Source organism: Xiphophorus hellerii, chromosome 9 (assembly GCF_003331165.1).
Source record: "Xiphophorus hellerii strain 12219 chromosome 9, Xiphophorus_hellerii-4.1, whole genome shotgun sequence".
Classification (NCBI taxonomy): domain Eukaryota; kingdom Metazoa; phylum Chordata; class Actinopteri; order Cyprinodontiformes; family Poeciliidae; genus Xiphophorus; species Xiphophorus hellerii.
The window spans coordinates 724,598-744,893 of NC_045680.1; the positions used below are offsets into that span (position 1 = coordinate 724,598).

The 20,296-nt window shown below is 34.8% G+C and overlaps 2 protein-coding genes across 3 annotated transcripts; one reads left to right on the forward strand and one right to left on the reverse strand.

Moving 5' to 3' along the window:
* Nucleotides 1-38: 38 nt before the first annotated feature.
* lamp3 (lysosomal associated membrane protein 3) lies at nucleotides 39-5,296 on the reverse strand. The gene is made up of 7 exons (XM_032571890.1): nucleotides 5,156-5,296; nucleotides 3,759-3,842; nucleotides 2,808-2,890; nucleotides 1,997-2,122; nucleotides 1,830-1,902; nucleotides 1,543-1,713; nucleotides 39-505 (listed from the first exon to the last, which is right to left on the reverse strand). The coding sequence occupies exons 1-7, from the start codon at nucleotides 5,214-5,216 to the stop codon at nucleotides 366-368; spliced, it is 738 nt and encodes a 245-aa protein (XP_032427781.1). The 5' UTR covers nucleotides 5,217-5,296; the 3' UTR covers nucleotides 39-365.
* A 4,042-nt stretch (nucleotides 5,297-9,338) lies between these two features.
* On the forward strand, nucleotides 9,339-20,200 carry kng1 (kininogen 1). Of its 2 annotated transcripts, none has more exons than XM_032571887.1 (9): nucleotides 9,339-9,577; nucleotides 11,181-11,282; nucleotides 13,528-13,674; nucleotides 14,990-15,106; nucleotides 15,226-15,301; nucleotides 17,967-18,136; nucleotides 18,221-18,331; nucleotides 18,416-18,514; nucleotides 19,423-20,200. In XM_032571887.1, the coding sequence occupies exons 1-9, from the start codon at nucleotides 9,362-9,364 to the stop codon at nucleotides 19,717-19,719; spliced, it is 1,335 nt and encodes a 444-aa protein (XP_032427778.1). In that variant the 5' UTR covers nucleotides 9,339-9,361; the 3' UTR covers nucleotides 19,720-20,200. The 2 variants fall into 2 exon arrangements, with proteins under 2 accessions (XP_032427778.1, XP_032427779.1); XM_032571888.1 differs by lacking the exon at nucleotides 9,339-9,577 and adding an exon at nucleotides 10,231-10,460.
* The last annotated feature ends 96 nt before the right edge of the window (nucleotides 20,201-20,296 follow it).

Here is a 20,296-nt window from a genome sequence, read left to right on the forward strand (position 1 = left end):
GTTTATGGGATTATGACTGTTATTCCTTTAGTTTTTTCTAATGGAGTTCCAAAGAGGAATAACAAAAGTTACTGTTGATATTTCTTTATACTTTAATGTCCATTTACAGAGTAAGTTCCAGAAGTGAATTTGGCTTTCATTTTAATGTTCTTATAGAAATGTTTCCTTTTATTCGAAATGTGAGTTGAAAAAAAAATGCAATAATGTGTTTTACATGAGGCAATATCTCCATACTTTAACACTCAAATTGAGCAACAATGATAAATAAAAATGCTTGTTAAAAAGACAGAAACATAAATATTGATATAAAACTATAAACGGTAAATTTTAGACATTTAGAGAGTTTAAAAAATGAAACATTAAGTTCAGAGTCTCTCATATCCTGGTGCGTGGCGATCTCTGATGATCAGGAAGCTCAGCACGATGCTGAGGAGGACTCCGGTTGCTATGGACCCGATGATGATGGGAACCGCTCTGTGGTTAAAATCAGCCCAGCACTCATCCTCTGACACACAAGAGAGGGAAAAACTCAACATTTAAAAATACTCAGCAGTTTTTGGTAGAGTAAAAAATACCATCAGATAGAAAAAAAGTAAAATTACATCCAAATTCTGGAATTTCAAAGACTAAAATGAAAAGAAATAATTGTTATACTAATGGTAAATAATTACCATTAGTATAACAAAAGTTTTGCACAAACAAGACGTCTCACTTCAACTTAAATTGTAGATGTGTCTTTAGCTCATAATTTTTTTGTTTTTTTATTTGTGAAGTTTAGTTCCTCACAGTGGGTAGAATATCCTGAAAATTTACTCAAATAAAAGTAGCTATACTTTATAAAAACATTACTAAAAGTAAAAAATAGTGTGGTAAAAGTATTTAAGTAAATGTAATTAGTTACTACCCACCTCTGCTTATTGATACCTTTTGATAATGAGACTCTTATCCCTCCAATATTTTATAAGCTCTAAGTGGAACATAACTTTAGTTAACTTTAGACATTATCTATCTCTTGTCACTATAAATCCAAATAAGCTGCTGCTGGTCATTCCCCCCTACTCAACGTTTACAGTCGTGTGTCAAAATGGCTGCAAACAGATGCGCAATTATACACCTGTTTATCTTTGAAAAGCAGAAGTGGAGCCTCCTGCACAACCAACAAAAATACAGCAAGGGGTTTCTGGATGGTAAGTCAACAACAAAACACTTGTGTTTTCCTGTAGCCATTGTACAGCGAATACAGCCGTAAAACCAGATGACAACACGCTGGAGCTCTGCTTGGGTTGCTAGGTAACGGTGACAGAGGTTTTTGAAATTACTCATTTTCCAGACATCATACAACATTAACTTATGGTTAAAAACCATCTGGATGTGTTTCTTAAATGCTTGGATTGTTTTTATAAGAGACCCAAATGGAAATACAAAAACGTGCAAAATGTGAATTTTGAAAAATAGGTCCGCTTTAAAATGACTTTTTATGTCCACTAGATACATTTTTTTTAATCATTTTACGATGCGTCAGGTTTTCAGCCCTCCTGCTACCTTCTCTGAACTGCCCATCGGGGACACCGAAGGCCTGCATCTGCAGACGAACCAACTTGATCCGCAGCTCAGAGGAAACCGACAGGAGCGACTCTGACGTACACTTGAAGCTCTTGTCATTTGCTGCTTTGAAAAGCGTCTGGTTAGATAGAAACCCAGAATATGTTTTATCTGTGAAGAAAATAAAGCCGTAAGACAGAAACAATTAAAGCTTTCCTAGAAACAATTAAAGCTTTTCTTTTACTGTTCCAGATAAAATGCTTTCTGTAATATATCTGAGCTCTCACTGGGGCATCCTTTGCAAACAGGTAGAGGGAACAATCCAGCCGCCAGTTTGGTGACGTAGAAATTATCTTCATCCTGTAGGAAAAATAACCGGACAATAAAATTTTACACACAAATTAGCATGTGTTAAGAAAATCCTAAGCAGTAAAACTGGTTTCTGTTTGGTTACTTTTCTGAAAGTGAACTCCAGATGTGAAGAATTATCCGGCAGCATGAGGGAGAGAAGAGCTTCATCTTTGCTGCATCCACCGCTCAGCATAACCCTGGAAGGATCAAGGCTGAAATACCAGTTTGTCTAAACACACAAAGAGAGAAACGCTTTGGGTTATATTCACTAATAATTCCTGCATTTCAGTTATAAGAATCTCAAAACTGATGCTGCACAGATGTATTTAATCCCACGTGTCAAAGATAAGGCGCGAGGGCCAAACGTGGCCCACCATAGCTTCTAATGTCTTGAGAGGGAAGCATAAATATAACTTTCAAGACAACAGTTGTGTGCTTAAATGTTATTTTGCCAATGAAATCAAAGCAGTTTTTATCTGCATACTTGCAAATGACATCACGCAGTCCCTCCAGTGTTTTTGCAATTCTGCAATTAAGTAGGTTCACAGAAAACCAACAAATTATGAGTTTATTGCAAATTTTCTGCAACACATGTCAAAAACATTGGGCTAAAGTTACATTTACCGTCATACATAAGAGCAAATATCACAAAATATCTTTGAAATATTTAGAATTAGCACCATAAAAAGTGATTTTGATTCAAAATAAAAACAAACAAAATAAAACAATCGCAAAATTCTGGAGGGGCGGATCAATGTGAAGCGATGTTCGATATTTAATTTTAAGAACTACATGTCGAATGCAGCTATTTATTAATACTTTAACAGTTTCAATGTATTCTGTCAGAACCGACCCAGAATGAAAATGAGTTTGACACACGAACACACTCTGCTGAATCCTTCAGAGCTTCTCACCTTGTTTTCGATAACAACATACTCTGCTCCCAGGTTGGCTTTAATGCACGGCTGCCCAGCATAATCCCTCAGCATGTAGCTTCCTGAGGACGCAACAAATGCAAGTGCATCAAGTCTGTGGTTGGATAGGTGGCTTGAGACAAACAATAATTTACTGTCTGAATATATTTGTTATGTTTCATACTTTACATTGTGTTAAGCTACACTGAACAAATAACCTTGAACAAATTTCACTCAGGTTAACTAAAATTCTTCCACTAGGTGTTTTTTAAATCAAATTTTAGGTGTATGTAGTATTATTTCATACCTAAAATACACCTAAAACATACAGAAGGTTGAGTTGGGGAGGTGAGGTTCACTCAACAACAACTCAACGTTCTCAACGTTTAAACTGGAGCATGAAAATGGCTGCAAACAGATGCAGTTATACAAACATCTTTCCTCAATGGTAAGTTGACAACAAAACACTCGTTTTTTTTTACAGCAGCCACTTTAGAGCGCACATGGTGATAAAAACCAACCAATCGTTCTGTAGCTCTACTCGGGTTGCTAGGAAACGGGCCTGGGCTCGGCTGAGGTTGCTAGGTAACGGTGCAGTGCCCGCGGGACAATCTGGAGGTTTTTCTAACGGCTAAAAAAACACATTAACTTATTGAGAAACAACAGCTGGGGGTTGTTTTTAAAGCGCTCGAGTTATTTTTAGAAGCAATTGAGACCCACATGGAAATTAAAAAATGTACAAAATGTGAATTAAAACGCTCCAAAATGCTAACATTTTCAGCCCTGTAGCTCATTCTTCTGGAAAGTTCTTCCGAAGAAAAATCCAGACAGTTTGAGAAAACCTCAACAATGCCGCCAACACTTCCTAACACGGCTTGTGTCATCCTCTTTGCATCTTATTGATTATTTATTAATAGTTGTTCTTGTCATAATTCAGGTGACTGGGCTCACCAGGTGTGGGAACGGTTTCGATGTGTTGAAGAACAGGCCTGTAGAAAAGAGCCTTAGAGCTGCCATTCCTCTGCAGGCGGAGACCTGATGAAGAAGGAACTTTATCACTTTTTCTTCTGAAAGTTTATTAATTTGATGCCAAAGCAGAAACAGTGTGAGAAAATGTGAGGATGTCAGTAAAATGCTTAAAATAGAATATATTTTAATATCCCCTAGGGAAAATTTGTCCTAGTAGCAGCTGCTCAATCAAAAATAAATACACATACAATACATATAAACAGCTAGAAATGTAGACTAAATACACAACTGTTTAAAAATAACACACACATAATTACACCAGAAGGAATACGAATATATCTTGTACCAGGGGTCTCTGAAATTTAGACACCTATACAATTCAAGAATTGTCCAAAATCTTGTCACCGCAACAAATTGTTGGTGCAAATGGACAGGTTTTATATTTTTATAGACTTTTTAGGAAAGAATTTCACTAATATGAGTTTTTTTAAAAGATGTAGACAAATCCAAATATTCTAAAAGTGGAAAAAGTTACAAAAAGCACAAAATATTTGTCTCTAGTTCAGCAATTTTTTATTTACTTATTAATTTGATAGTAAATGAATCACAACCGTGCAGTCAGTGCCTATTACACTAAAAACAGGAAGCTGGTTTTGAAGATACTGACCCATATCTCGATGTTGCTAAGGATAAGACCATTTTAATTATTTTCCAAAAAAATGGAGAACAACGGACCAAAAAAACTGCCAACATTTTTCACGAGACAAAATGTCTGCAGACCGCACACATCCTGGACACAAACTGTTTAGACTTTTACCTTCAGGTTGGCACTAGAAAGCTGTTTCTCTCGTGAAGAGAGCCAACATCAATGTGATTCATATCTGCATTAACTCAACCTCGTCTTCCTCTTTTGAAAAAAAGAACACTGTACACATCCATACTTAAAAGAAAAAAAATTATATATTTTTTATTTTTAAAATTTTCAGATATTTAATTCAATGTTTTCATTGAGAGCAAAGTGAAGTTAAGTTATATTTCTTGTTTCTGTACACAAACATGGCGAATGAAGCAGATTCTGTGGAAACACTGCAGTTGTTTTCATGTGGCTTAAACCCACAGAGTGAGAAAGAACAAAACTGAGAGCTATCATTACTGTATGGGGAGAACAAAACCAAGATTAAAGCGAATATTTTATGCATGAACATGGATTTGTGTAAAAAAGTCTGATATCTGACTTGGTTAATCGGAACCAGAATCGGTATTTCTACCCTTTAGCGGTTTTATGAAAAGATGTACTCGCAAATCAAAAGAGAAACCACAAAGTCTGACCTGGTTCCTCATTTTAAACCAATAATGTAGTGAAAAAGCATCAAACCTACCTGGAAGAAAAGCAGTTAAAAGGAGAACAACCAGTCTGCTCGTATGGGAATTTAGCTGCATGGTTAGAGAAGAGATGTGAAGGTAGATTGGTGACAGATAGGAAGTGCAGCTGTGGTTTGCTTTGTAAATGTGAGAGCAGCTCAACACTTGAGCTGCTCTCTGAAGAGAGACCACAGAAGCAGAAAGTCAGTTGAAAAGTTTGTCTGCATCATCTGAATTTTCCATTTAATGAGTAAATTATGGATGTAAAGAAATCGTAATGCAAGATGGGAACTTTAACTCAATAAATGGTTAAAAAAAATAAACATTACATGTCAAGTTTAATGCAGGATTTTCCTTTGTCTTTAAATAGACTCAGCAGCGTCGGTAGAGAGGAGAGAGACAAAAAGTATCAGCTTGTTGTGTGAAGAGAAAGTTTGTTCTTGTTTGATTACTTTGGTCAAATTTAACTTAATAATATACTTAAAATACCAAATTTCATCTAGTTTTGTTTTTCTGTCCAGCTTAAATGTTTCAAATTATCAAATAAACAATAAAACTTGAACACCTACAGAATGATGTTAAAATGCTGATTTAATTTAATGGAAATAGTACGGTAGCTGAAAGAAACTCCAAAACACACAAAAACAAAACCAGATGAAAAACGTTCAAATCACAGAAATAAATAGAAACCTACAACCAACAAAACAAATACAAAAGGGACATAATGCAACCACAGAACAATCCTGTCACCACACGAAACAGAAGAGAAATGCTGCAAATAGCAAAAATAACAGGAAGTGTAAAACGCTTCAAACTCACTCCACATAACAGAGGACCTCCAGACCACTAGGGGGAGTCGACCACCGAATCACATGGAACCAGACTCTCAGTAAAAACGATGAAAGTTGGAGGAAGAAAGAAAAGGAGCGACACACGTCATCCTTTTTCAAACATTCAATATTATATAATATTATAGAAAATCAGCGTATTTACGGGTTTTTATCCAATCTGAACCAACATGGGCTGAAAGGAAGAAGCCATTACTCTAATATACAGCTGGCCGATAAACTGATTTAATTAATCAAATTTTAAGATTTAATTTTTGGAAAATCAGGATTTTTTCCACCAGAGTACTCCTAGCGTTTTCATAGTAATGTGTGACGTAAGCGAGTCCAGGACGGCCATCTTGCTTTATAGCTTCTTTTATTTGGACTTTGAATTCAGGTCAACTCTAAAATTGAATATTTGGGCAAGGCTAAGATTTTGTTTATTTTTAATTGTAGGAATAAAGTCATAATGTTACCAGAATCAAGTCATAATTTTATAATATTTTTTATGAGAAATATAGTTATATATTCCATAATTAGTGGAAGTACAGCTAGGATCAAATTATTGTTAGTAGTATTTCTCATTAAAACAAGGTTTTACTCACAATTTTAAGATGAATTTTCTGGTAAAATTGTGTTTCTTTTCTTCTACTATTATGATGATATTGTCGTAATTAAGCACAAGTTCTTATAACCTCTGTTGTACAACTCAGACTGAAATGAAAATCACTTTTTAAAAATATTTTCTGGCCACAACGAGAAGAAGAAGAATGCTTGAAGGAATAAATCTGAGGTGTTCAAACCTAAGGACACTACACACTGTCAAGCATGGTGGCGCCACTATCATGCTGTGGGTCTATTTCAGTAAAATTGGTCACAAACACACATTAAATCAGATTTTGAGTAATTAATTCATATGAACTCTATCAATTATGCCAGGAATTTTGTTAACATATTCATCCAGATGAATCCAACTGATGCTTGTTATTGGAATTCTTTTCTTTATAATAAATTTAAATTTTGTGTGCTAACTGCTAGCTTTTAGAAATCAATAAAGTTGTTTGTTTAAATATGGAAATTTATTCTCTACCTGCTAGTTTTCTTAAGCTTAAAGGCCATGTTTCTAGTGATTCTGAATAGCAAAATCTATCATGCAAGTGTTTTAATTGTTTTTTCTGTAAATATTTAAACTTTGAAAACCAACAGAAATCTGTCTACAGTGAAAAAGCTAAATTTTACCAAGTATTTTTGGTCTCATTTCCAATGCATTAGACAGTGTAAGAAAAGAGATAAATGACTGTACCCAACAAATCACAGAAACCGAAACACGTATTTCTGATGCGGAGAGTGAGATAGAAATGCTACGAACTAAGGTGGATAAGCCAGAGTCCAAGAAGAAAGACTCGGAAGATAAAGTTACGGATCTGGAGGCTAGGTTGAGACAAAATATGTTGTGAGTTTTGTTCTGTTGTGCTTCTCAAATGTTCATGTTTGTATGGGGTAAACTTTGTTTTTTATTTCTTCTCCATTTCTGGTAATTTGGTGGATCTTACATGTCGCAAGCCTTAAATCTTAAAATGGTTACATGGAACTGCAGGGGCCTACAACGTCTAAAGAAGGTCAAACAAGTCAGTAATAAACTGCAAGATTTGGATTCCAGAATAGTTTTTCTACAGGAGACGCATCTTATGGAAGAGGATGAGGGTCAGGTGGTGAGGCAATGTATTCACTTCAACATTTTATTCTCAAGCAAGAGGAGTTATGACTCTTATCCACGAATCTGTCCCATTTCTTGTAAACAATGTTATCAAGGATAAGAAGGGTAGATGTTTGATAGTTCAGGGCTTTTTACTATCGGAAAAAATTAACCTAGTTAACGTCTATGGTCCTAACAAAATGATTCTGGGTTTTTTAAAAACTTGTTCCTCTCACTTTCATCGTTGCAGTGGCGCTTTGTGATCGCAGGGGATTTTAATTGTACTCTTATTCCAGAAATAGATAGATCACAGGGTCAGATCTGACACATAACACCTGTAGAACAACTATACAGATGTTTATGAAAACTCTTAGACTGGCAGACATCTTTAGGGAACTTCAGCAACAAACCAGAGCCTACTCATGTTATTCAGCAACATTTCAGACTTACTCGCGAATAGATTATTTTAAATTTTCATCAGAACTAATATCCAAAATTCAAAACTGTACGTATGGAAACATAGTGATTTCAGATCACGCTCCATGTTGTCTGAGCTACTGTGATAAGAATCTTACCAGGGATCCCCCTAGATGGCGCTTCCAGCATAAATGGTTGCAGGATGAGGATTTTGTTAAATATATAGGAATACAAATTGATGAGTTCTTTCAGTTGAACACAAATTAAACAACAGCATGCATCAGATGGGAGGCCTTTAAAGCATTTATTAGAGGTCATATTATTAGCTTTACAGGCAATAAGTCCAAGGAAGTCAAGACTAAAAGGCAGCACCTAAAAAATAAAATAAAGAACATTTAGGAGAGGGTTTTTCAAACAAATGATACTGAGTTGAAAAAACAGCTGTTGATCCTCAGAGCAGAATATGACAAAATGTCCAGTCTCTTAAGATTGAAACAAAAATTTTTACGAACAGGGGACAAGGCTGGAAAACTTCTAGCTTGGCAGATTAAACAGCTTGAAACAACAACCTCAATTAAATCAACTGAAACACAGGATAAAACTCTAATAGATCCAAGGGATATTAATAATGCTTTTAAAGATTATTATCAGAAATTATGAAAAGTTAGACCAAGTGGAATTAGACAAGTTTTTAAGTAGACTACATCTCCCTGTCATTGCAGAGGATTGTAGAGTAGACTCAAATATAGAAATAAATAAAGAGGATTTAGCACCGGCCATTAATGGAATGAAATCTGGAAAGCAACCAGGACCTGATGGTATCCCCATTGACCTTTACAAAAAATTTAAGGACAAATTGCTCTCTCCCCTTCTAGACATGTTCATGGAGTCATTTCAAAATGGCACCTTGCCTCCCTCTTTAAATCAGGCTCTAATTATCCAGCTGCCAAAACCGGGTAAACCTCCCAATAAATGTGAAAACCTGAGACCCATCAGTCTACTGAACTCTGATCTCAAAATCATCTGTAAACTATTGGCATTGCGACTGCAAAGAATCTTACCAGATATTATAAATAAAGATCAAAATGGGTTTGTAGTTGGGAGGCAAGGATACCACAATATTAGGAGGGTCCTGAATATTATTTGGTTCAAAAAGAACGCTAGTGACACAGCTCTTCTTTCAGTGGACGTTACTTTATTAAATGGGTTAAAATATTATATAATAATCCAACTGCAGAAATAGTATCAAAGGGCGATTCAGATCAGGAAGGGTTGTCGCCAGGATGCCCTCTCTCTCCCTTACTATTCACACTGGCAATCGAGCCTTTGGCATCAGCTATTCGTCTCCATCCACGAATCTCTGGATCACGGTGGGACCCACAGAGCACAAAGTTTTTCTATTCGCCGACGATGTTATTTTATTTCTAACAGATCTGAAAAACTCAATTCCGGCGTTGATGGAAGTGATCCAGGAATTTGGGAGAGTCTCGGGCTACAAAGTAAATAATACAAAATCCTCTATTCTGGTATTAAATCCAGGTGAAAGGATTAACCCCATCAGTGAGATTAAGCAATTTAAAGTAGTGGAACATTTTGTATATTTGGGTGTTCAGATTTTCCCAGAACTACAGCAGAAATACAAGCATGTAATTATCTGAACAGGTTCTCTTCGTACATGACTGTAATTATTTTTACTCAACTCAGAGAAATAAAAAGTGAAAAATCTCAATAAAAAATATATTGGTAAAAAAAAAAATCTGATTCTGCAGCATCTCAAATCCCAACTAGAACTTCTTCAGAAGAATTAAGCTCCTTTAATTTACCACATTTCTATGGTAAATTACATTGTAATCTTATACTTTCCAGTATGTTTTAAATCTCTAAATGGCGCTGAAGTGACTTATGAACTGCAAACAGGCAAACTGGGGGCAGATCCACAGAGAATATTTCGTAATCTGTTGATCTTGGTGCATGGGAGCTCTCCTCAGCTTGTTGACAGACAGTTGGTGGGGAAATCAGAGTGGCTGAGGTTAAAGGTCGACGGGAACAAAGTTCCACGTAAAACTGACTCGAAAAACACAGCAATCGTGCTAACAGTGGCATGTAAACACAAACGTTACAGAAAAATTCAAATCTGTGTTTTTAGGCGTCGCTTTGTGTCTGATTCAGAGCGTAATGTTTGTGCGTCTTGCTTTGGGTTCCCTTTGCCTCTGAAATGGCTGATGTATTGACTGGGAGGGCAAACAGAAGAGCAAACATTTACTCCTCTTTTACTGACTGAGCGAGGCGAGCGTTGGCTTCTAGTGTGTGTGTCCTTTGTGTCATCATCTGAAGAGGACAAATTCACTCAATCGTCCGGAGAGAGGAGTCAGGATTTTCACTGTAAGCTAGCTTTGGAACAATTCGACTGGGGGATGTGAAGTAAAAATTGTTGTATTGTTTCTCTTAACAGTTTTATTTAATACTTTTACTCATTTAACCACATTAGTATTGCTCAATCTGTTAGAGTATGTAGGCCAGAGAGTTTCTGTAGAACCAGTCAGAGGGGTCCCTGCAGCGATTGCTGATGGCGACAACGCCTCACCATACATACCACAGCAAGGTCCAGTATTTGTTTACAGATAGTTTAGGTAATTATAGTGTGATGGAATAAGTCCTGAGGCTCAACAAGTTTCTCTATAGAATGTCACCAGCTCAGAGTTTTGAGACATTTATTCTGACAATGTTTTTGTTATGCAAAATTGTTCCATTAGCAAACCTGATTCTTGGAAACTCACATATTTGAACTAGAAGATGTTTATCATCCAGCTGACCCACCCTATGGATACGTGGCCTGCATGAAAATTGTTCAACTGAAACTGGAACGACCACATTGTGTCATGACTTCTATATATTGTGAGGCTTTGCAGCTGCAAGTCAGACCTCAGAGCAGCTGCTGCTGTGTTGTTCTCCGTCTGCAGACCAAATAAAGCTTTGCTCTTTGCCATTTGCCAGAGTCTCAGCCTGACCTGTCGTCACACAGATTTTGTCCACAGGGAAGCTTGGTTCGTGAGGCGAAAGCCCTGATAATTAGTTTGACGTTATCTTTTCTGTGGTTTGCAGCTGAGTAAAAAGGCGAAGCAGTCACCAACGTGCAGGATGAGCAGCGCAGTGGGGCTGTTTGTCGCCGCTCTGCTGTGTTTCTGCAGCTCTGCGTTCGGGCAGGTAAGAGAAAAGAAAACGTTCGAAAAGAGAGAAGAAGAGCTTTGAGATATGAGAAACTCTTCAATGACTTAAAGAAACCACAACATTTTTTCAGTTTTTTGATTTATAAAGAGCTTAAAAACAACCAAAAACAAAATCTCACCAAGTCATTTTGGTTTAGTTTCTAGTGTAAATATCTTCGTACACTTGAATTAAAACAAAACTAGCTTAAAAGTAACTTTTCAGCAAGATGTAGAACAGGGTGTTCAAAGTGCGGCCCGAGGGCCATTTGTGGCCCTTCGACTGATTTTTTTGTGGCCCCCAACTGCAGTTCATGAATGATACAAATTTATTTATTTTAATCCATGGTAAAAAATGATTTGGAATAGAAAATGTTAAACATAACATAAAGTATTCGTCTTTTTACTTGCATAATTCGACTTTTATTGAATGTTTAAAACTCATCTAAACATTTTGAAACGTTTCTTATAACTTTTCTTATAACTGAGATTTAATTTGTTCAACTAAGCCTAAAATTATTTAAAACTAGATGATTTAATACAGCAAGCGTGCAAAATTATTTTGAACATTTTTGATATATGATGAAAAACATAAACTTCTTTCAAGAAAATAAATAAAAAATAACTTTATTTGCTTGATTGTAGGTTTATTTTGTTCTTTTGACTTAACGAGTTTGACCCATAAAAAGTTTGGACACCCCTGATTTAGGAGTTTATTTTAAGTAAATAATTTATTAATATTGATAAAAAAAAAAGTTCTAGTTCCACTGGCAGATTATTTAATTTAAAATAAGATATTTTCGATAATACGGAAAAAATGTTTACAACCTGCACAGCATGAGATCTGTGATTATATATTGAGTTGGTGAGTTATAAGCTAATTTTATTAGCAATTAGATCCAAATGAGAAATCAAATTTTCATGAAACTCGTCAATAAATGCTAGGGTTGAAATGAAATCTGTAACGTGGAAATAAAGAAATAAAGAAAACCTTCCTTACTTAGTTCATTAAACTTAAATATTAAAAACATATACATAGATAATACCTGAAATTGAGCATTTTATTGTGGGTGCCTTTACTCCAAAATGATTTTAAACTGCTGATGTATTTGTGAAGCAAAAAACAGTTTAAATTTGTTGATGCTGTGACTGAATAACTTACGTATAAAATTCCAAGTAATTATATCTGGTTCTTATTGTGTCTTTCCAAAGCTAATTATATTAAATGTGGTTCCTAAAACTGAAGTGCAGATTGAGCAAACTTCATTCAGTTATTCACAAACTACTTATAACGTTGTTTTTTTAATGACACATAATAACACCGTCATCAGCATAAAAGGAAACCAAAATATAAAAAGATAAACGGTGAGAATGTGATTTTCAGGCATGTTCACTGCAAAAACAAAATGTTACCCACTATTTTTGGTCGAGTTTCTAGTCTAAATATCTTAGTACATTTTAAATTAGACAAAAATTACTTACAAGTAACTTTTTCCTTAATGATAAAAAGAATTCTAGTTTCACTGGCAGAGTATTTCACTTACAATGATGCACAAAGAATACTTTTAAAAGTAATTTTTTTAAAATAACAGTCATGTAATTTAGTGTAAATATCTTATTACACCTGAAATAAGACAAACTAATTTACAAGTAACTTTTCTGCAAGAAATAGCAGCTTTTTAAAGTGAATAATTACTTAATATTGATTAAAAAGTTCTAGTTCTTTTGGCAGATTAATTTACTAATAACATAACATTTTCCCATGTTATAAATTCAATAAATCCATTGGAACTAGTAATTTTTAATCAATATTACAGAATCAGTAACTTGAAACAAGCTACTTTTTCTTGGAGAAAAGTTACTTGTAGGTTATTCCACTTGAAATAAGACAAAACTACAACGTTTGCACTAAAACTGGACCAAAAATACTTGGTAAAATTTTGTGTTTTCTGAGTGTCACATCAAAAAAAAGAGAGAAAAATGATGATTATGTCTTAGGAACCACATGAAATCGTTCCCTTACAGATGATTTCATGAACCAAGTGGTTTCATTTTATCGCTTCGTGTGACATCTTAAATAAAGAATATACTTTATCAAAACAGGCTAAATTTATCCCACCTTCAGTTTTGTCATAAATGCCTCAAGTGTTAAAAAGAAATTTGCTTTTCTCTCTTAAAATAAAGATTTAATCTTTTGTGTGAGAGTTTGCCATTAACGTTTCTTGTTTTGTTGTTGTTCGGTCCAGGCGGCCGTGGACGGCCAGCAAGGCGTTCTGGTTTTCTGCGATGACCCGTCAGTGCAGAAGGCCGTCACCAGCGCCTTGCATGAGTTCAACAGCAAGCTGACCGTCGGACAGAAGCTGGCTCTGTTTGAGATCAGAGTGGCCAAGAAGGTACAGCAGCTGGAGAAATAATGCAGCTTCCTGCAACAGCGCAGGAAAACTCATGAGCTCATTAATATGCATGATCTCATTAATATGCACAATCTCATTATTATTATTATTCCGTAATTCAGACAGAGTCAGATGTGATGAAGTCATGTTTCCATAATCTTGATTTAGACATAAATTGCAGCTTTTGTTGAATTTAGAAATTATTTTTCAAAACAAACTCCTGAAATGGCTGACAAATTCCTGGAAAATGCTGTTTGACCCTTTGACCTTTGCTACATGCTGATTGCAGAGTTGTGTAGTAACTGGTTAAATTTACTCGGGTACGTTTACTTGAGTAACTTTTTTGGAAAAGAAATAATACTTTTAGGAGTATTTTTACACTGCAAAAACAGAAAATGTTAAAAAGTGTTTTTGGTTTTGTATAATGTATAATAACATGATCATCAACATAAAATGACGCCAAAATCTAATAAATAAACAGGGTGAATGTAATTTCCAGGCTTGTTCACTGGATAAACACAAAATCTTACTAAGTAATTTCCAGTCTAGTTTCTAGTGCAAATGTCTTAGTACACTTGAAATGAGACAAACTAACTTAAGTAAGTTTTCAGCAAGATTTAGCAGCTCGGTTATAGTAAATAATTCCTTAATATTAATGAAAAAGTTCTAGTTTCACTGGCAGATTATTTCACTTGTAGCAAGATGGTTTTCCCATTTTTTAAGTGTAATAATCTGCCAATGGAACAAGTATTTTTTCATTAATATTAAGGAATTATTTAATTAAAACAAGTTCTGATATCCTGCTTTAAAGTTACTTTACGTTAGTTTTGTTTTATTTCAAGTGTACTAAGATGTCTTCATTAGAAACTAGATTAAAAATATGTTTTAAGATTTTATGTTTTTGCAGTAGTGTAGTGAAAATACTCCTAAAAGTATATTTTTTACTCTTACTTGAGTCATTTCTTTTTTTTGATATTTTAACCCCCATTGAGAGTAACTTTACAGATTTCTTTTCTTGCCCAATTTTATGTTGTATTTATATGAATTATTTTCATTTTGATCTTTAAATGCCAACATTTCCACACAACCTTACATCGTGGTCCGTTTGATGTTGTATTTTTTTCTTGGAAAAAACTTCAACTTTTGAAACTGAAATTTCTAGTTTGTTTTTTTTTAACAGAAATTTATCAGATTATTCTCAAAATTTCTGTGTTTTTCATAGCAAATTTTATACTTTTGGAGCTCATAGATTGGAAATATATTAATTTTTTTGGCCCTAATATTCTGTTGCATGATTGTGAGGGTTTGTGTGCAGACAGAGGACGTATCCGACTCCATGTACTACCTGGAGTTCACCAGCAGGAGGAGTGACTGTCCAGCAGGGGGCAGCAAAAACTGGACAGACTGCGACTATCTTCCCACCGGATCTCTGGTAACGACATTAAAATTATTAAAGGATATTAAATAATAAAAAAACCTCTCTCTCTTAATATTTGTGTTAGAAGAAAGTTGAAGTTTTAAAACTTAAACTCTACGATGTTTTTCCTCCAGGCAGCGATTTCATGCAACTCTACAGTCCACATGAATGAGAAAGAGACCGTCACTAAAGAGGTGTATTGTAATGTTGGTGAGTGAATGATCTTACCAGAAACTGGAAATGATCAACTAGTTACTCAACTTCCATCCTGCAGAGGAGCAAAAACATTTAAATCAAATAAATTATGGTACATTTGCATTTATTTAGCCATATAAAATCTACAAAAAACATATAAGGCATAAAATATTGAAATAATACAATATCTGAAATAATAGACTTAAGAGGTGAAGGTCAAAGCAAAGAAGATTTTATCAAAAATGTCTCAAAATTTGTAAAAGCAAAGCAGTTTTAGAGAAACGTTTTTCTTATAACAACATTTTTCCCAAAAGTAGAATAATCTGCCAGTGGAACTGGTAATTATTCATCAATATAATGTAATTATTGACCTAAAACAAGCTCCTATATCTTGCTGAAACTTTACTTTTAGGTTAGTTTTGTCTTATTTAAAGTGTAACATGATATTTTCTCTAGGAACCAAAATAAAATCATTTGGAAACATTTTTTTCTTTCCCACATTTTAACATATTTGTAGCATGATCTTTGCATGTATAGCAAACAGTAAAAACACTAAATATTACAAAGTATTTTGTTGTAGTTTCTAGTGCAAATATCTTAATACACATTAGATAAAAGTAACTTACAATACTTCTCAGGAAGAAATAGGAGCTTGTTTTAGGTCAATAATTACTTTATCTTGATGAAAAATTACCATTTCCACTGGCAGATTATTATTAACAGCACATTTAATAAGTGAAATAATCTGTGGTGGTTCTGGGACTTTTCCATCAAAATTTTGACGCTTCTGGTCAAAATGTCTAAACAACAACGTCGTCCAAAAGGTTTACTTTGGGACAATATTTGAACTTTTTCCACATGTTGCAAACTGCAAATTGGACATCAATAATCTCTCCATTTAATTCTCATCAACATTCTCACTGCAGTCTTGAATTAAGAAAGATTACTTTTGCTTATTGTGTGCAAAACATCCGATATCTGAGCGCTCCTACAGAATCACGAGTTAGATTAAATAAATATTCCTTCTTGTGTTCTTCTGTCACATCATTTTGCTTTAAAAAAGATTTTCAAATAAGAAAAACATGTACTGGTGGGTGTGGAGAAACCAAGATTGTGAAATACATTGAAGCAAATACAAAAAGCCCAACATTAACCTATCACTGCATGGAAAACGGCTGCATGTAGACTTTAATCTGTTTGCTTTATAAGCCCCCGGCGGAGGCAAATGCAAACAGATTCTTTCAAAGCGTGAGGCAACAATTTCCAGGATCAACATGGAAAATTCCTTCTTTTATAAAATACTTTTTTCTGCTGAAGAATTTAAAACTCCTTGTATTATTTTGTTCATTATTTGAAATGATACAAGTTGATTCTGAACTGCTGGTGTTTAGATTTTACACATTTTGAACTGATCTGATCTATTAGAAGAAAAGTAGATACCAGTTACTAAAAATATAAACGTTTGGCAGAAAACAGTAAAAGAAGTAATGAAAACAGAACTTAATTAAACATTTTGGTGGTTTGATACCATCAAGTGGTTTTTCTCATTTATTTTCTGTTATCTTGTTCACTTTAAACACTCAAAAAAATCCTAAAAATTATTGATTTACCTTTTGAACACTCCTCAAACAATGAATCTTAGCATGTCATTTTTGGCTAGTGCAAATATATAAGTACACTTAAAATAAGACAAACTAACTTAAAAACAATTTTTCAGGAGAGAGGAACTTGTTTTAAGTCAATAATTCTTTAATATTGATGAAAGGTTACTAGTTACACTGTCAGATTATTCAGAGGTACTTTTTAAAACAATATTAAGGATTTATTGATCTAAACCAAGATCATATCTCACTGAAAAGATAATTGTAAGATAGTTTTTTGTCTTAATTCAAATGTACTAAGATGTTTGCACCAGAACTAGACAGAAAGTACTTGGTAAGATTTTCTGTTTTTGCTGTGAACAAGCTTAGAAATAATATTCTAGTCTTTGGTGTCATTTTATGATGATGACAGTGTCATTATACATTTTTTGTGCGTCATTAAAAAACAAGACATTTTTCCCAATGTTAAAAGTGGAATAATGTGCCAGTGGCACTAGTACTTTTTATATCAATATTAAGGGATTATTGACATAAAACAAGCTCCTATTTCTTATTGAAAAGTTAGTTGTAAGTTAGTTTTGTCTTATTTCAATTGTACTAAGATATCTGAACTAAGATTTGTGTTTTTGTAGTGTTCCAGCCTGGAAATTACATTCATCTTGTTTGTTTTTGAGATTTTGGCGTCTTTTTATGCTGATGACAGTGTTATTATACAGTTTTTGTGTAATGATGTAATATGCATCATTACAAAAAAAACGTTTCTTCATGTTTATATGTATAATAACCTGATAGTGAAACTAGTACTTTTCCATTCATATTAAGGAATTATTTACTTTAACCAAGCTCCTATTTCTTGCTGAAAAGTTACTTGCAAGTTAGTTTGTCTTGCTTCCAGTGTACTAAGATATTTGCACTGGAAATTAGACCAAAATGCTTGGTAAGATGTTGGAATTTCGAAGTGCTCAAGCCTAAAAATTACATTCACCTTGTTTATATTCTGGATTTTGGCATCATTTTATGCTGATGACGATGTTATTACACATGGTTTGTTACAACATTAAATTATTTCTTTTCTTCAGACGGCTACATTTCCTCAGAGAAAGCGACGTGTTTGGGCTGCCCTGTGGAGATTGAAGGAAACTCAGAGGACCTTAAAGTTCCTCTGTTAGCATCAGTGTCCAAGTTTAACTCAATTTCCAACTCAACTCACCTGTTCACCCTGAACAGAGTCAGCCATGCCACTAGACAGGTACAGACTGAAAGTGGGAGACAAAGACAAAACCAGTAAGAAATGATTATTCCTGCTCTGAACTTACTGTGCTTATGTTTGCAGGTTGTTGCAGGTTTCAGGTACAAGCTGAGATTCGACATGAAGAAAACGACGTGTGCAAAGGCTGAGCACAAAGATCTCAACGACCTGTGTGTCCCAGATGAGGACAATATGGTAAAAACATTAAATAACTCAGCTGAATCTAGAATTTTTTGGATATAATTGGGTTTTTTACTTTTTTAAAAAAACGTAATGCAGGAGTTTGCAAACTGTAACGCTACCGTGGATATGGCACCGTGGAGACTGGAGCAGCCGGGCGTCCTCCTGGCGCAGTGCGAAAACAGAGCCCTACCTTTGGTGAGACACTTACTTGGTTTGCAATGACAAAAAAATATATATTTTTGACATTACCTTAAATGAGCTGCCTGTTTACAGCATGCTGTGTTCAAGCTGTTAATGGAAAGTTGAGTGGAAGGAAAGCTTTTTGGAAAAAGGAGTAGAAGAAAAAAACATCAGCTTTGGAGTAATTTCAGCAAAAACCAAGCCTAACCAATATCCAAACATAAACCCTGCAGTAGGCCAAAACATTTCTGAATTAAAATGAGTTGCTTTTTAAAAACTTAATGTTTAGATTTTATGAGAATGCTGAGTTTTCATTAGCTGTAAGCCCAAATCATCTAAATCACGGGTGATCAAGAATGTCTTAAGAAAGGCAAATGGTGGCAGAAAATATTGGTAAAACTTCCCAAAAGATTTCAAAAGATTAATCTGAAAATTTTCTTAAAAAAAAGGAAATTCAAGCATGAAACATAAAAATTTGGTAGAAAATACATTTTATGATAAATATCAGAAATTCTCCTTTAAAAAAAACAAATAAGAACATTTCTGTTTGAAGTAAAAAAATTTGCTAGAGAAAACTCCAATTTTGAAATTAAGCTCAGAAATGTAAAGAAATCTGCAATTTGAGTATGAAAAGTTGAACATTTGCTTGAAAAATATTCCAAAATCTTATAGAAAAACAAGGAAATTTCTGTTTCAAAAATCTTTTTTTTTTTTTACTTTTGAAACTTTTACACTGCTGAGATTAATCTCAAAATGTACGTTTTTTTCTAGCAAATTTTTAACTTTTCAAAGTCAAAAATGTTTTTTTCAATAAAATGTGTATTTTTTGGAAGAAATTTCCTCCTCCTGTTTGTCCATCTATAACAGCCTCGTAGTGAAGTAATTTATTAATCTCCATTTTATTGTTTGTACCTTCCCCTCAGCCTCGGCGCCGTCCTCCCGGCTGGTCTCCTCTCAGGAACCGGGATCCACCTCCGCCCGCCTCTTCACCGTCGCGGTCTCCTCCGTCGATACAATCCCCCTCCAAGGCTCCAGCCAAAGAGGAATCATCCGAGGAGGACACGACGGCCTCCAAACCGTCAGCCTCCCCCAACGCCAACAACCACCCCTTCCACTGCCCCTCCAACCCCTGGAAACAATTCAAGCCGGTCCAACCCGTAGCGCCCTCCCAGAAGCCGCCATTGCAGGGAGAATTTAGCGATACTGACCTGCTTTCTTAAGATTCCTTCTCAAGAAGCCGCATTTATTGTATGTTCAGGTTTAAAAAAAGTGTCCTCAATGAATTATGTTTAACTGTTTTTTTTTCTTGTACACAAGGCTCTATTGATGATTTAAATCTTTCCAGAACCACCTTCGGGGCTAAAGGCTGTTAGCAGACATACTTTTATTGTAACCCGTTTCTATATTCTTTGGTTCAAAGTAACCAGATTTTCTATTTAAAAGTGTTTAAAGCCTGATATAATTCAGGCTTTCAGTGAGCCAGTAGCAGTACTACCAACTGACTACTCAATGATAAATGGGAAAAAAAGCTAGCTAGGGTGCTAGCGGTTAATTAACAGCTAGTTAGCCGTAGCATCAACGACCATAGATATGTTGCGTCAACGGCACAAAGTCACAGAACATAATGAAGACGTCTGCGTGCGACCCAAACATTTGCCTGACAGAAAAGCCTCAAGACAAAAACAAACTGCATTGAATGTGTCAAAACTAAGAGTCCTAACTTGTAGAGGAAATTTCCTCAAGTCATTTTCGCAGGAATACGGTACATATCTTTTTAAGGCAATTTAACCCACATTT